The sequence below is a fragment of the Cannabis sativa genome, chromosome 3, assembly GCF_029168945.1.
Source record: "Cannabis sativa cultivar Pink pepper isolate KNU-18-1 chromosome 3, ASM2916894v1, whole genome shotgun sequence".
NCBI lineage: Eukaryota > Viridiplantae > Streptophyta > Magnoliopsida > Rosales > Cannabaceae > Cannabis > Cannabis sativa.
Genome location: NC_083603.1, coordinates 69,978,451 through 69,995,073, shown reverse-complemented (window position 1 = coordinate 69,995,073; position 16,623 = coordinate 69,978,451). Strand labels below are relative to the sequence as shown.

At 29.0% G+C, this 16,623-nt stretch overlaps 1 protein-coding gene across 2 annotated transcripts; it reads right to left on the bottom strand.

The window, feature by feature from the left end:
- Positions 1-533: 533 nt before the first annotated feature.
- LOC115702300 (truncated transcription factor CAULIFLOWER A) lies at positions 534-9,855 on the bottom strand. 2 transcript variants are annotated; one of them, XM_030629748.2, is made up of 9 exons: positions 9,367-9,855; positions 3,678-3,756; positions 3,414-3,478; positions 3,197-3,296; positions 3,067-3,108; positions 2,534-2,575; positions 2,290-2,411; positions 1,146-1,314; positions 534-904 (listed from the first exon to the last, which is right to left on the bottom strand). In XM_030629748.2, exons 1-8 carry the CDS (start codon positions 9,549-9,551, stop codon positions 1,179-1,181), a joined length of 771 nt encoding a protein of 256 aa, XP_030485608.2. In that variant the 5' UTR covers positions 9,552-9,855; the 3' UTR covers positions 534-904; positions 1,146-1,178. The 2 variants fall into 2 exon arrangements, with proteins under 2 accessions (XP_030485608.2, XP_060968230.1); XM_061112247.1 differs by having other exon boundaries at positions 534-1,314; positions 9,367-9,812.
- Positions 9,856-16,623: the final 6,768 nt, after the last annotated feature.

Here is a 16,623-nt window from a genome sequence, read left to right as displayed (position 1 = left end):
GTATTACCGCTCAACTTAATATTTAGGGAAATAAGATAATAAAGATTTGTTTAAATATTTATTCCTTTTTGGTGTAAAATACAGGTAACATTAAATAAGACAAATTACTTTAGAAAATCCCGGACATAAATCAAACAGGACAAAATTAGCGAAACCCACTTTCTTTAGTAATTATCACGTACTTTGACAACTGATTATAAAAGTAGAAACTTGAGACAAAAGAAATCTCTTCAATAAGATCGTAACCCAAATAAAGATATTTCTAATTACCCAAATTGGGGGGTGTGATCAAATATATATGGCACTATAATTAGTTCATAAATCCAAAAGAATCAACCCATATATAGATCAACTGTGAATATAGTAATAACTACATATATTAACACCGCACTATCATTTTCAATGGTCAAAAATATATATCAGAGAGGCTTCCGAATTCCAATAACAAATTAAAATTAACCCCATATAGCATATTAACTAAAAAAGGAAGAAAACAAATGACAGTTCCAAAAAAAATTACAAAAAAAGATGAATAAACAGCAACAAAGAACAGCATACATATATACAAGATTAGTATGACCGATAAAAAGATTATACAACAAAAACGAGTACGACTAGTACTATTTCAACAACATATACATATATACTACTAGCTAGCAAACATGGTAGCTACGTATATAAATATATATTGTCGTACAAACTTAGTTTAGGATAATCTATATAGTGATGGAGGAGCTCAGTTCATCCACGTAGTACATACATGCAAAAGAGTTATTTGGTTTCAATTGTAGCGTAACCTCCCAAAAGAAAATGTAAAAAAATTGCAAAGAAAAAAGACACCATGCTGGAAGCACGTCGTACAGATGTATCTTCTTTGAGTTTTCCTATTGAAGTTGGAGGACACCTGACATTTAAAATAATTTAAGCCAAAAATGATCATAGTCTTTATATATATATCTATGGCTAGTCACCGTACGTTAATTAATTAAAAGAACCGTATCATATGTAAAGAAAAGCTTCAAGTGTGAGAGAGCTAATAGCTAGCTACCAAGTGAAATATTATATATGTACACGGTTATATGAAAATATATATGCATGAGTAAATTAAGCATATATATATATATGTGGACTGAAGATGAAGTTACTTTTATAGTATCTCCTTCCTTTTCCTTTTCCTTTTATGCATTGTGATTGCTGAGCATCCATGAAGGCAGGTGACTATTATTATTATTATTGCCTCGATTTTGGTCTTCGCGTGCTTCGTCCTCCCCGTCTCTATTATTATCATCACCTCTGGCCGAGTAACTCGACACTCTGCAATATTATAGGTACAGTACATATTTTGATCTTCCTTTTCTGCCATTTATTACACTTCTATTTCTATATCTATTTTATCTACATATATAACTATATTCTATATCTATATATATATATATATATATGCTCAAAGCTAGAATGTGACTATCATGTGCTCTATAATCGATATTTAAGTTGTACGTTATTCTTTTTTTTATTATGATTATTAAAATATTATTTTAACTTCACTTTTATTTTCAAATTTTTTAATTATAAAAATAAAAGTAAAATTTTTGTTTTTAAAAAATAAAAATGTTTTAATAACAAAACAAAAATATAATCTGTAAATTTTATTTTTATTTTCATTTGTAAATTTTATTTAAGTCGGTTTTGAGGTCAGGACTGAAGTTGGGTCCAAGTTCGGTTTCCAATGTCTAAGTTGGAGCCCCAATTCAAAATATTAATTAAAAAAATTGTATCAAAAAATTTTAAAAGTGATTTTTTTTTTATTTGTAAAGTTTAAATTGTTAATTAAAAAATTAAAAAGTAAAAACAGTTTCATAAAATATAATTTTTAAAAAATAATTTAACTATTTTAATTTTAAAAATAAAAAATTAATTAAAAAAGTATAACCAAATACAAACATAATTTTTACAATAAACTAAATATCTCTACAAGATCTCCACTAAAGTGAGTTCCTTCAATTTTAATCCATTTTTCACGAGGCAACATGTGAATGGACTAAAATTATTGAAGATGTGACTAAAATTTTAAAATTATTTCGTATACATAGCCTATAATTAAGTTATAAAAACAATGTGTATTTTCATAAATATTCTTGCCACTTCTTGTTGGATAATTAGTTCAATAACACTGCATCTATATGAGATGATATCAATTTTGAAACACATAAATCATTTCAGGAGAATAAACAGATAATATAATTTGAACAAAATATAGAGATTCATGTTAATTAGAAAGAAATTAATTACCCAATATCCAAGGTTTGCATGGACTGTGGTAGAACGATATTGGAAGATGATTCCACTTCATGATTGATCTGCTGTTGTTCTAACAGCGCCTGTTGGGCTTTCTCTTTCTCTTTTTCTTTTATCTGGTATTTGGTAATTAATGCATGAACAACAAATTTGACTTAAATTTAAAATTTATGTGTATATTATATATATTTGTATTGCTCGTATCATTTTACTGATCAGGATCAGAGAAAAATTTGACCTTCTTTGTCAGAATGTTATTTTGCTCCTGCAATGCCTTATCCTATTATGACACACAAGCATAAAAAAATTATTAAAACTTATTCCACAATTGTTAATCTACCCAATATTACACTTCTTCCAAACTAATAAACTGGTGGCATCTATTTTTTATAGTTAACTGCCAATATAGACGGCTTATGTTTACATTTTTATAGACGTAACACGTTTATATTGGTACACCTAATATTATTATTTAAAAATTATAAAAAAATATTTTAAAATTTATAATATTTTTTATTTTTATAATTTATTTAATTTTTAAAATAAATGTTGAAATGATAATATTAAGTGTACCAATATAATTGTATCACATACAAGAGTGTATGCATAAGCAGTTTATGGTAACAATTAACCAGATAGCACATTAAATTTGCTAATAGTTTATTAGTTTAGAAGCTTTTACTGCGATTTGAACTTGGAGAATTAAGTACAAGTGAAACGATAATTAAAAAGATTTAGCCGCCAAAAACTAAATATTATATCGGAGATTACCTTTTTTTGGAGGTCTGAAATAGATTCATACATGAGTTGGTTCTGAAAACCAAGGAAAGATCAGTTCATACCAAGAACGTAATGAATGCTTTAATCAAGTATTAATATTTAGTTAGGAGTTCATTATTACCTTTCTCGACCTTACGTGTTTGAGTGCAGAATCAAGTTGTTGTTCCAGATTCTGAAGCTCCTTCATACTTAGGGAGTCTAGTTCTTCTCCCATGAAATGCCTGAAAACGATCATACAACAAAGATGATACATTTGGCACACATATATGAACACACATATATATATATATAAATATATATATAATATGAGAACAGTGATTGATTCTTATATATTTTACTTCTGGTTTCTTTGCAAGACTTCCATCCTAGCCTTGAGCTTTGCATGTTCCAGAGTCCAGCTTCCCTAAACGATTTCATATATATGTTGTAAGTATTAACTAGTATATTTCTCTAGCCCTAATCAATAAATTTAGGCACATAGAGACAAATTTGATTCATTGTTGTGTATATATATTTATATACTCCTACATAATGTTACTAATAGACAGATCGAAACAAATTGAGGAAGCAAAGTTTAGTTTGTTGAGAGAATGGTTGCTTACAGTTTGTTCAGGATCATTTGACATAAGCTGCCTTTCTGCATATGAATATCTTTCATACCGTTCCAGGATCCTTTCCATGCTGTCAATAATCAATGATACACTTATATCAACATCGAATATACTCACATTTCCTAAACCATAACTTATTCAGCACACAAAAAAGGAGAGAGTTTGAAATTCACAGATACGTTCTCTTAATTTTCTATACGACTGATCAGCCAGAGCAATACTAAATATTTTCTAGGACATTTCTTATTAACTAATATATTAATTACTATAACATTACTTTCTGCTACGATACTATATGTTAGACTGCTAATCCATACTAAAATGTTACATAGACAAAATAATACTATTTTATATGCAAATAGATAAACAACTAAATTAAACATCTAATGAGATTAGGTGACGTTTGGTTGGAGGTAATGAAATGGAATGGAATGGAAAGGAAACAACTTTTATTTCATTCCTTTGTTTGGTTGCATTTTAAAGTATTGGAATAGCATTCCAATGGAAATGCTCTTTCCACCATTTTGGTGGAATGACTATTCCATTTTAAAAAGAAAGGAATGATCATTCCAATGTAACAAGAAAAAAAATTTAATGATTTTTTATCAATTTTTTTTTATGCATTTTAAATTTTATTCCATTCCATTCCTATTCCTATTCCCATTCCCATTCCCATTCCCATTCCCATTCCTATATTTTCATTCCTCCCAACCAAACGCCGTTTGGTTGAGAAGAATGAAAATATAGGAAGTGGAATGAGAATTGGAATAGGAATGGAATAAAATTTAAAATGCATAAAAAAATTAATAAAAAAAATTATTAAATTTTTTCAAATCTTGTATTGGAATGGTCTTTCCTTCGAAAATGGAATAGTCATTCCACCAAAATGGTGGAAAAGACATTCTATTGGAATGATATTCCAATACTTTAAAATGCAACCAAACAAAACAATGAAATGAAAATTGTTTCCTTTCCATTCCATTCAATTTCATTACCTCCAACCAAACACCACTTAAATAAAAAACAACAAACATTTAGATAATATCTTAGGAACTTAAGATATGTCGGATTTGAGTAATTATTTCTTTATAACTCGATCGGGTGGTTTTACGAATAATAATTAATTAATATGGGAATTTACAATTATTTGCCAAGTATCTTGGTTATCAGTAATGCTTATCAGGTACCACTACCAGTATTTTAAAATCCAACATATTTGTAGTCTACATTTAAATTTAATAAATAAAATTTTATCGTACAACCAAACTAGCTAACATGTAATTAAATAATTAATTTAGAATTTATACAATTGAGAGAAATTTATACATAATCGTAAATTCATTACATAAATTTCAATTTAGAGCACGTACCAAATAGGTAAGATTTCAAAATATAAGATATCAAAAAATTAAAAACAAGAATACCAAAATGATACTTCGCAAAAACACATATTAATTGGTACCAAAGCCTTAATTGTGAGTATCCTTATCTTCCCGGATAGGGTAACCAATACCAATCTAGGTAATAGGATTTAGAATATAATCTTTATTCTTTAACACCAAATTCATCAATGAGTTTGTATTGCCTAACACTATATTAAGTGATACATGAAGAGTGGTTATAGTAGTAATTAATATCCGATATTACTAAACTAAAATATATTAGATGCAGTTAATTTTGATTTGTACGAACAATAATTTCATGTGATGGAGCTTCATTGATGCCTTTTAAGAAATAATCTACATGAATAGACAGCCATCCTATTATGAGATGTACTACTGTAGCATATATTCTAATATTGTATTATATTAACACCCCACAATTTTATCAAAGCATTATTATTATTAGATATTTTTTAATTTATACACACTTTTCCTATTTTTTTTTTTTATTTCATATTCTAAAAAAATAACTTTATTTTATGAGATAAATAAGATAGATTTTAAATATGAAGACAGCAAACAAAAATGAAGTGTTATTAAAATAAATGTCAAAAAACATTACTAATTAATATAAACATATGAAATTATGAAATTATGAAATTCATGGAAAAATTATGAAATAATGTTAAGAGCAAATTTTAAAAAATAATTTAATTTAATTTTTTTTAATAATAGGGGCTATATATATTCATCTAGAAAGTAAAACATACGCATTACGTATTAACAAAAAAAAAAAGGTACATAACTTTACATTCACATATTTTATTATCAATCATAAAATTAAAAGTTAAATATTTATTATATGTACACATACAACGAACTCATGCCTTTGCATTGATATTTAATTTCTTAAACTTTAATGTTCATTGATAACTTATTAGGTACCCTATATGGCTATATTTATTAGGATATAGCATTCGGGTAGAACATTAATTAATAAGATATAATTAATTCTAAGATTTTAATTTGGAGAGATGATATTTGTGATAGGGTGTTACAAAGTAAAAGTAATAAGTTACAATTATATGTTCTTATAAGCGAATTATTATTTTATTATGATTATTTTTGACTTTGACAAAGTGAATTCTAAGGATCCAAATTAATTAAATTGTAGCTGATAAAGCAATCAGAGTTAGTAATACAATTCTTACATAATAATAACAGGACCACTATATCTATTACTATTAGGATATAGTACATGGGGTAAAAACTTTTTAATAAAGTTTAATTTGATAAGGTAAGTGCCTGCAATCCGTAAGTGATTTTAGAGCGATAAATTCTACAACATTATTAAAAACTTTTTAATAAGGTGTATCAGCTTTAGAATTATAGGTGTACTTAATTCTACGACTTTTGTAGATGATGTAATACATTGGATGAAATTTTATGACTGAACTTTTCTAATAGGTTTTTTTTTTTTTTTTTTCTTTGAGAGAAATTTATAAGGCTGTTTTTATGAAAGTTCTACCTACCTATTTCCTACATTGTATTAACAATTTAAGCGCATAGAGTTATTAGTAAGAATTTTACTACTACATTAATTGATTTATCAGATCTATTTAATTTAGATTCTTGGAATACGCTTTCTCTTACAGTTTGTTATCAATAAAATGTTAAATGTCGGAACCATTATTGACGAACTATTCAACTAACACTTACCAAGTTAACACGTTTAAATATATAGACAAACGAATTTTGTATGTAGAATGAGTAATCTTATATGCAAATAAAATTCGTTGTTGGGATCAAACTTTGTAGATGTATAGAATATAGTGTTACTAAGAGCTTAAACACATTGTAAGTTAAATGCGCAATATGTACGTCATATTGGAAAACTGTGCATTCGTAATAAACTAATTATTAGGTAGGGATTGAATCATTTAAATCATATTTTTTTAAAAAAAAAATAATTAACATTCGAAACATATACACATAAGAAAACAGAACATGTACATCTCCTTAAAATGGTTTAAGAAAACAGTTAATAGTTAAGAGCAATTATAGGAACATGTACATGCAATCTAATAATATATATAAATAAGTTATATATGAAAAATGCTAATTAAGAGACACCAAAGTGATGCTTATTAATTTTTTCCTACAATCAAGAAAACGTCCAATGTGGAAGCAATGCACAACCATACATCCATACATATATATATATATATATATATATAATATCTTCAAATACACATTCTGTACAGGACAGCCACCAATTAATAAAATTCAAACTAAACGAAAAAGCAAAAAAGAACAGCTTTACAAATCATTGATGTTTGCCAAAATTTTCCATATATTGTAAATGTTAGAAGAAACTAATTAAAAAAACTAATTAACCGAATGCTTTCACTACTGTCAGGTATTCGGTTTTTAAGAAATAAAAATTCCAAAAGTAAGGCTATTTGTTAAGAAAAATGTACACTTATTACGATGTCAATCGGGAAATTATTATCATCAAAGTATGTCAAATATTCACTTAAACTTGTATTAATAATATGTACAATATTGAAAACTATATAAAAAATATGAAAAAAGAGGTGAAATGTGCAGATATGATTACTTGGTGAAGATAAAAAGCAAAGAATGCCATTATTAAATATTTGATGTTTTGCATTATTATGTGTGCATCAAATGTGTAAACCTTACTTTATACATCGAAGTAAAATTATTGGGCCATTTATGGTATGATAAGTCGATACTTATTCTTTATATCAATAAATAAATAAACATAAAAAAAATTATATCTACAAAAATAATGGAATAGTGCACGTAGTATAAGTATATTGCTTCAAAAAAAGAAAAATGATGTTTAAGAATCGACTCAAAAGATTTTATCAAAAAGAAAAAAAAAATTATGAGAAGCCAATATAATATCTTAGACTTCAATTGTATACAACGATAAAATTTAATCCACTATACCTTTTCTTTATTATTATTTTTGAAAAAAAGACCTCTATAACTAATGTTATAGACATAATTTTTCTATATTAAAATCAACGGCACAAAATAACTGTAAAAAACACAGTGAATTTTTTTTTTTTTAAAAAAAAAAAAAAAAAAAAAAGTACATCTATGATAGGTCATGTGAGTACGTTTCGAATATGTTGTCAAATGTTTGCCAAATAACTGGAATTAATCTCAATTACCCTAATTTTGTAAATTACTTAACTTTAGGACCTTATCAGTTTTCATTTAACAGTGTCTAGAAATTCGTAAATATTTTGTTCAAATACTATAAAAAAGGATAACATATATATCTAAATATTTCCCCTCTCATCCCCTCAAAAAAAAGCATAAATGTATTAGTTGTCTAATATATAATATAAACTTACAATATAATTTTGTGTAAAACTAATATGTTCTTATTATAAACATGTACAAATTACATAATATGTTAAATTAGTTAAACGAGACAAATCCAAATAGTCTGTTAAAGCATGGCATGAAACCACATACTTAAATGTTAAAAGTACTCTCACTCTCTTTTACTGTACTCACTAAAATACAAAACGTTTCACATTTTGTACGACTATGTACTTATCATTTTTATATACATATACATATCTAAATCTATACTGGATTTTTAGCACTACTCTTCTTTGCTAGTATAAATGAAAATTATGAAGCAATATTTATGCATGAAATTTATTATAGAAAAGTTACAAAAGATGAGAAAAATATATATATATATATTAAATACATATATACATATATATATATCTTTATTTGCGCATATATATTAAATATTATGCAGAACAGAAAAAGAAAAAAAAATCAGTACACATATACTGTACATGAAATCAACTTATCAATAATGAAACCAATAGATTTTTTCATGAAGGGCGAAATTATGAATACTAGAAAAATTTAAACAATAACATGATTAATAAAACAAATTAGACGAGAGAATCCCACAACACCAAGAACATACAAATATATTATGTATGTATGAAGGGATGAAATGAACTAATTAACAAATAGGTAGAAAATAGGGAAATAAGAAAAATAATAAATAGCAGATATATAAAGGGAAAATTCATGGAGTAACAATGCTAACATTGGTTAAAAGATTTTATTTTATAAAAATGAAGGGTGAAAGGGACTTGAAAAAAAAAAAAAAAACATGAAATACCAATTAGAGGAGCACATGAACACGAAGCAAAGTAACAAGATGGAGTTTTGAGAGAGAAAATGAAACAAAAGAGAAGAAAGAGAATATAATGATAGATGTTACTTACCTGGAATTGGTGGAGTACTCCGAGAGTTTGCCTTTAGTGGAGAAGACGAGCAAGGCGACTTCAGCATCGCAAAGCACAGAGATCTCATGTGCCTTCTTCAACAACCCAGAACGACGCTTCGAGAATGTCACCTGTCTGTTGATCTTGTTCTCGATCCTCTTCATCTCCACTCGTCCTCGCCCCATGATGTATATGTGTGTGTATATATATATATATATGTATATATTTTATATATATCTAAACTATACGCACACGCAACACTACTATATTTGTAGCTCCCCTCCCAACTTACAAATATTCACCTTGATTTTCCCAGAAAATTTCTTAAGAAAGAAAGAAAGAGAAACGACTTTCGAGTCGTCGTCTTCCAAAGAAGATAGATATATAAAGAGATTGAAAGAGTGTTTTAGTGTAAATATGGTGTGGGAAAGATTGGTTCTGTTATATTATGCAGAATTTTATGTATATATATTTTTGGAAAATTATTGAAAACCATCCTGATTTTAGATGGCTAGTATTATAAAACCGGGAGTGGTTTCGTCTAAAATGTTGTCGAATTTTGATTGGTTGGTTTGGTGTAATAAACCGGAATTTTCATTTAAATCTAATTTAAATTTGTCCTCTTTCTCACCACACACTTTATTTTGTTTTTTTGTTATTTATTTTTTTTTAAAAAAAAAAAAAATATTACTTACTTTATTTCCTTTAGTGACTCCGCTTTTTTCAACTTTTAATTTTTACTTTTTACTTTTAATTGCGTTTCCTCGTATATTTGCAACCCAGGTACAAAATTTTGTCATCTTTGTGCTATGTTATTTATTATTATTTTTTTGGATGAATTTTGAAAGATTAATAATAAAACATAGTAGTTCTAGTAAAGCAATAAATCTATCAAAAAAAAAAAAAAATATGTTGTATAGTTTTGTATTAGAAACAGAACACTAATAACAGAGTGTTTGTAAAGAAAAATTTATTGAAGAATGAATTGTATTCTTACAAAGAAAGATTACAATTATTTATAGGCAAAAGCCAACAGTAGTTATAACTGAAAATAACAGAAAATAACAGAAGCTAACTAACTAACAGAAAATATCCTAACTCTAAGAGGCCCCTTCAAGTTGGAGCGTAGAAGTTTCGAACACCCAACTTGAATAAGATCTCCTTGAACTGAGTAGGGAAGAGCGGCTTGGTCAGTATGTTTGCTAAGTTGGCTTTTAATGGGACATGGCTCATGCGAAGGATGCCTTGGCTGACTTTTTCCCGAACTGTGTGGCAGTCTATTTCCACATGTTTGGTCCTTTCGTGGTATACCGGATTCTCAGAGATGTGAATTGCAGCATTGTTGTCGCAGTATAGAGTAGAGGGTAATGTAATGTGGACATTGAAGTCTTTGAGGATTGAGGTGAGCCAAGTGAGTTCACAAGTCGCGTGAGTCGTGGCTCGATACTCTGCTTTAGCAGAAGATCGAGAAATGGTTTGTTGCTTTTTGGATTTCCATGAAATGAGAGATTTGCCAAGGAATATACAATAGCCTGTTATTGAACGTCTGGTGTCAAGGCAGGCTCCCCAATCAGCATCGGCAAAAGCTTTTAATTTGAGAGATGATGTTGGGGAAGCATAAAAAAAAGAGACCCTGTCCTGGTGAGTTTTTGAGATATTGGAGAATTCTGGTTGCAGCGTGCATGTGGGTAAGTCTTGGGGATTGAAGGTATTGACTAAGTTTATCAACAGTAAAACTGATGTCTGGCCGTGTGATAGTCAAGTAAAGGAGCTTCCCAATGAGGCTTCTATATTGTGTTCGATTGGGAAGGAGGTCCCCGATATCATTGCTGAGCTTGTTGTTTGGTTCCATGGGGGTTGATGCAGGCTTGGAACCAAGGCAACCGGATTCTTTTAACAGTTGTATGGTGAAGGGCCGTTGTGATACTGATATACCTTGGGAACAACGGGCTATCTCGAGGCCAAGAAAGAATCGCAGAGAACCAAGGTCTTTCAATTTGAACCTTGTGTCGAGAGTTGTGATGAACTTTTGTAGTTCAGTGGTGTTGTTTGTGGCAACGACAATGTCGTCAACATATATGAGCAAAGCCATAAAGACCCCTGATTGGTTTCGTATGAATAGAGTATGATCATTTGGAGATTGAGTGAATTGTTGTTGCTTCAATGTGGAACTCAATTTTGCATACCATTGGCGTGAAGATTGTTTAAGACCATATATGCTTTTCTGTAATTTACAAACAGCATTGGTTGGAATGGGATGTTTAGGCTTGTAACCTTGGGGAAGTTTCATGTATACTTCCTCATTGAGGTCCCCATGTAGGAATGCATTGTTGATATCCATATGATGTAAATGCCATTTATGGATTGCAGCTAAGGCAAATAGCAATTTTAATGTGTTTTGGCAACTGGGGCATATGTCTCAAAGTAATCTATGCCTGGTAATTGTGTGTATCATTTGGCAACTAAACGTGCTTTGCAACGTTTGACAGTGCCATATGGATTGAAGTTCTTTTTATAAACCCATTTGTTGCCAATCACGTGTTGATCTGGTGGTAAAGGTACAACAATCCATGTATGGTTTTTCTCGAGAGCATCAATCTCGGTATCCATAGCATTGTTCCATATTTTGAATTTGGAAGCTTATTTGTAAGAGGTTGGCTCGGGAATTAAGCTAATGGATAATATTGCAGCACGAAATTCTGGTGAGAATTTATGGTATGACCGAAAGTTTATCAAGGGGTGATGAGTGCTGTGATTTGTTGTGACAGAGTCACATTGGTAATCTGTTAAATAAGCAAGTGTTTTAGGTGCACGGCCGGATTTGGTAGTGCATTTTTGTGTAGTTTGCTTATTTGGATTTTTGTATTTGCACTGATTGAATTCAGTGTGTGAATGTTCAGGAATTGAACTGTCTGGTATATGTAACTGAGGTGAAGTGGTCTCAGTGGTAACAGGGGGAGAATTGTGTGTTTGAGATGAATAATTCTCAGTATTATGTGGAAAAAATGGGTCTATAGTCTGACTGTCAATAACTTAACCAAAGGGAAAAATATTTTCGTAAAAGAGAACATCTCTTGAATGGAATATTTTTTTGTTTGAAGGTCTAGTAGAGTGTAGGCCTTCATGTTTGGAGGATAACCAATAAATGCACAAGCTCTTGCTCGAGGGGAAAACTTGGTTTAGGTGCTAACGTGAGATGCGTATGCAAGACAACCGAAGTTTCGAAGATGGTTGTATTGGGGGGGTTTGTTGTGTAATAATTGATAAGAAGTTTGGTCTTTGAGGAGGATGGTGTTGGGTTTTATGCCCTAAATAAAACTCATTTCAATATAATCAGATTTACTTATTAATATAGATCAGAAATAACATTTAATGTTGCATGGTTCACATGATTTATTTCATGATTATATGTACATAATGTATAAATTCATCTGAAACCCTTTTCACATACTTGATCCTGTTTATTGTGCCGTCAACACATTGGAAAGTAAACATGACTATGTGATGAATAAAGTTTCCTAGATTTATCAGACATAGGGTTTTACTGATATGATAATCTACAACAGAGTTTACTTGCATTTGGAGAAGTGCTATGTTCTTTCCAGAGCATTGGTTAAAGTAAAGCTCAGGTTGGATGCATGGAGTATGCATCGGAAGGGACCGATATTGAACTTTGACTTAGATTTATTAAACTTACCGTAATATCTATTCAAGCCAATATCGCCTAGTTGATCCTAGATCAAATGATCTTAATCCTGATATGATTAGGCTCAATCTTGAAAGGCTATTCGTGTTCTTTGATTTGTTAGTTAAGCCTACTTTTAGGTCAGGGTGATACGTACATTTTGGGAACACGGTAGTGCAATTGAGTGGGAGCGCTATCATAAACATGGAATCTATAGCTTCTATCTGGCGAATAGTAAGCAAAGGATGATCTCCTTCGAGCTTGACCAAACGAATATAAATGGTGGAGTACTCATTTCACGTAAGCTGAAATATCATTTATACGGGGTCAAGTATTATAAGGAATAAATACATTGTAGGGTGTAACGGTAATTTAATCCCTTTATAGTGTAGATCATTCATATAGAGGATCATTGATCAAATTAGGATTATAACAATGGATAACTAATGATGTGTCTATATGGTAGAACATATAGAGCATTCTATATAACTGAGAGTGCAATTCTAAGTTCTATGCGTGGATTCAACGAAGAATTAATAAGTTAGTGAATTTTAGTGCTAAATTCTTGATCTACTTATTGGAAGCTCGGTTATATAGACCCATGGTCCCTGCACTAGTTGAGATAATATTGCTTGTAAGACTCATGTAATTAGTTTTGATTAATCAATTATAATTCTCAAATTAGACTATGTCTATTTGTGAATTTTTCACTAAGTAAGGGCGAAATTGTAAAGAAAGAGTTGTAGGGGCATATTTGTTAATTATGATACTTTGTATGGTTCAATTAATAAATATGATAAATGACAATATTATTTAATAATTATTTATAGTTATTAAATAGTTAGAATTGGCATTTAAATGGTTGAATTAGAAAATTGGCGTTTTTGAGAAAATCAGATGCAGAAAAGGTAAAACTGCAAAATTGCAAAAAGTGAGGCCCAAATCCACTAGTATAGGGTCAGCCACTTTTGTAGGCAATTTAAACTGATATTTTCATTATTTTAATGCCAAATAATTCAAACCTAACCCTAGTGGAATGCTATAAATAGATAGTGAAGGCTTCAGGAAAAACACACTTTTCTTCTGACACTTCTGATTCAGAAAAAATTGAGCCTTCTCTCTCCCTATCTTTGGCCGAACCCACTCTCTCTCTCTTCCTCTTGAATTTCGAAATCCTTAGTGTATGAGTAGTGCCCACACACAGCAAGTGATACCTCAATCATAGTGAGGAAAATCGTGAAGAAAGACTTTCAGCAAGAAGGAGGTTTCTGTTGGGTTTTATGCCCTAAATAAAACTCTTTACAATCTGATTAGTTATCAATATAAAAAATTTGAAGTGATTGATGTTTGCATGAATTTTACATGCTAATGGTTTAATATGTTTAATATGTTTATTACATTCATACACACAAAATCAGTTAAATCCAGATCATATGTTTATTCACAATTACAGTATCGTCAACACAGTGGAATGTGATTGTGATCATATGAATCAAAAGTTTTGGTCCCTGTTTCATCAGTGTTATTGGATTTACACTGATGTGATAATCAGCGATGATGTGTACTTACACTTGGAGTAAGTGTTATGTTCTTTCCAGGACATTAGTAAAGTATACTAGTTTCGAATGTATGGAGTATACATTGGACTGGACCGATATTGCAACTAAGTTAAGATATGACAAACTTACCGTTATACATTTCTTTCCAAGTCAATATCAGTAGTTGATCTTAAGATTAAAAGAATCTAAATCCTGATATGCTTAGGCTCAACTCAGGAGTGCTGTTCATTTTCTTAACTTTATATGTGTTTAATTTATCGTTTTAGAAAGTTCTTATTTAGGATGTTAATAAACATACTTGTGAGTAGATCTAAGATCCTGGTAAAATAATTTCCAACAACTGGTATCAGAGCCATGGTAATTGATTTACTTACATGAAATTCGGACTTTAAAACGATTGTTTGTTTGTTTTTGGTTGGTATCATGTTGTATTGAGTGTTATTTGATGATTGATTGATGTTTGTAAATTTTTGTGAAACATAATTGCGATTCTGTTTCTGGAATTATTTTTATTGGATAGTATGGAAAAAATTAAGCAAGTTAGCCTTTTACAGAACTCAATTTCGATTTTATTTGAATTAGTTATGAATTTTTGAAGATTTGAAAAAATCGAGTACATCTTTGAAATTTTCCTGCGATCGCAAAACTGTCCGTACAGTTCACAATTTTTTCGTTTTTCTTCGATTTTTTATGCTTTTTCATGGAATTAACTTCCGATTTTTGTATAGTTTTGTATATATACTATTACTATTCCTAATTCAATTCTAATTATCATTTTGAATTAATTTAATATTTTTTAAATTTAATTCAAGATATTAGTGTAATTTGAATTTGAATAGAATTAGTATCTATCTTCTTGCTTAAAAAATCTATCTTATTTTTAAATTTGATTATATCTTATCTTATTTTTAAATTTAAGGTCAGATTTTATATATATATTTTTTTAAAAACTAAATCTTTTTTAGATATTTTTACCTTATTTAAATTTAAAATAAGATATTTATAATCATGTAATTTTAAATAGATGTAAGATATTTTGCTAACTTTTAAATTTTGTTATTTTATTTATTTAAATTAAATTTAAAATCTCATAAGATATTTCATTTATCTTTTCTAATTTTTATTTAATTTTTATTTTTAAAATAACATTTAATTTTTAAAAGTAGTTAGCAAATTTTGAAATGATATTTAGGTTGATTAAAACCTAATTTTTCAAAATAGTAGGTTTAATTTTAAATATTTTTTTAAATAATCTCGAAATTTAAATTTTTTATTTTCGAAATAAATATTTTTTTTATTTATTTTCGAAAATTAAATTAATTTTTTTTTATTTAATTATTTATTTTTCGAAATTATTTATTTAAAATTAAATAAATCCTACTTCCAACTATCCAGCTAACCTTGTTGCAGAAGTGTGTGGTTTTAGCTTGTATGTAAGTTTTTAAAACCTATTATTACTTGATTGCAAATAGCCATGGTTACTTTTTGCCAGATCTAATGATCTGATGGCTCCCTTGGTCAAGTTAATAATTTGTAACAGGTAAATTTTACAATCTTCTTTCATCTGTGTATGACCTAGCAACATGATAGGATCCATCCAAAGTGTGCCTGTGTGAGCCTATATGTTTATTTTGTTTTAATATAGATACATATAGGTTGTTGCTAAATAAAATGTCACACCATGATAGATTTTATTTAGGTCCATTTAGTTATTGGACCTATTCAATTAATAACAGTTATTTATTTTAAGGTTAAATTCCTCTCTTTTGGGCCTTGTGTGAGAGTTGGGAGCCATAGAAGTGGGTACGACATACTGAACCCAGCACCCCCTCACATGAACTACCCCAATTGTGAAGGCCCATTTGCCTGATTTGAATAATTGTACTAGGTTAATTATATTAGTTTGACCTAATAAAATTGAATTAGCAACATAATTAACTTTTAAAATATATGAAATTTATTTTCATTTTAATATTTTAAAGTTAATTTTAAGAAAAACACTTTTAGTTTAGA

Excerpts from the sequence above, each read along its gene's own strand:
- LOC115702300 (XM_030629748.2), bottom strand. The coding sequence starts at position 9,551 with ATGGGGCGAGGACGAGTGGAGATGAAGAGGATCGAGAACAAGATCAAC. Across the intron at positions 3,757-9,366 it reads GAGTACTCCACCAATTCCAG|CATGGAAAGGATCCTGGAAC; the intron begins GTAAGTAACATC and ends GATTATTGACAG. Across the intron at positions 3,297-3,413 it reads GTCTTGCAAAGAAACCAGAA|GCATTTCATGGGAGAAGAAC; the intron begins GTAAAATATATA and ends GATCGTTTTCAG.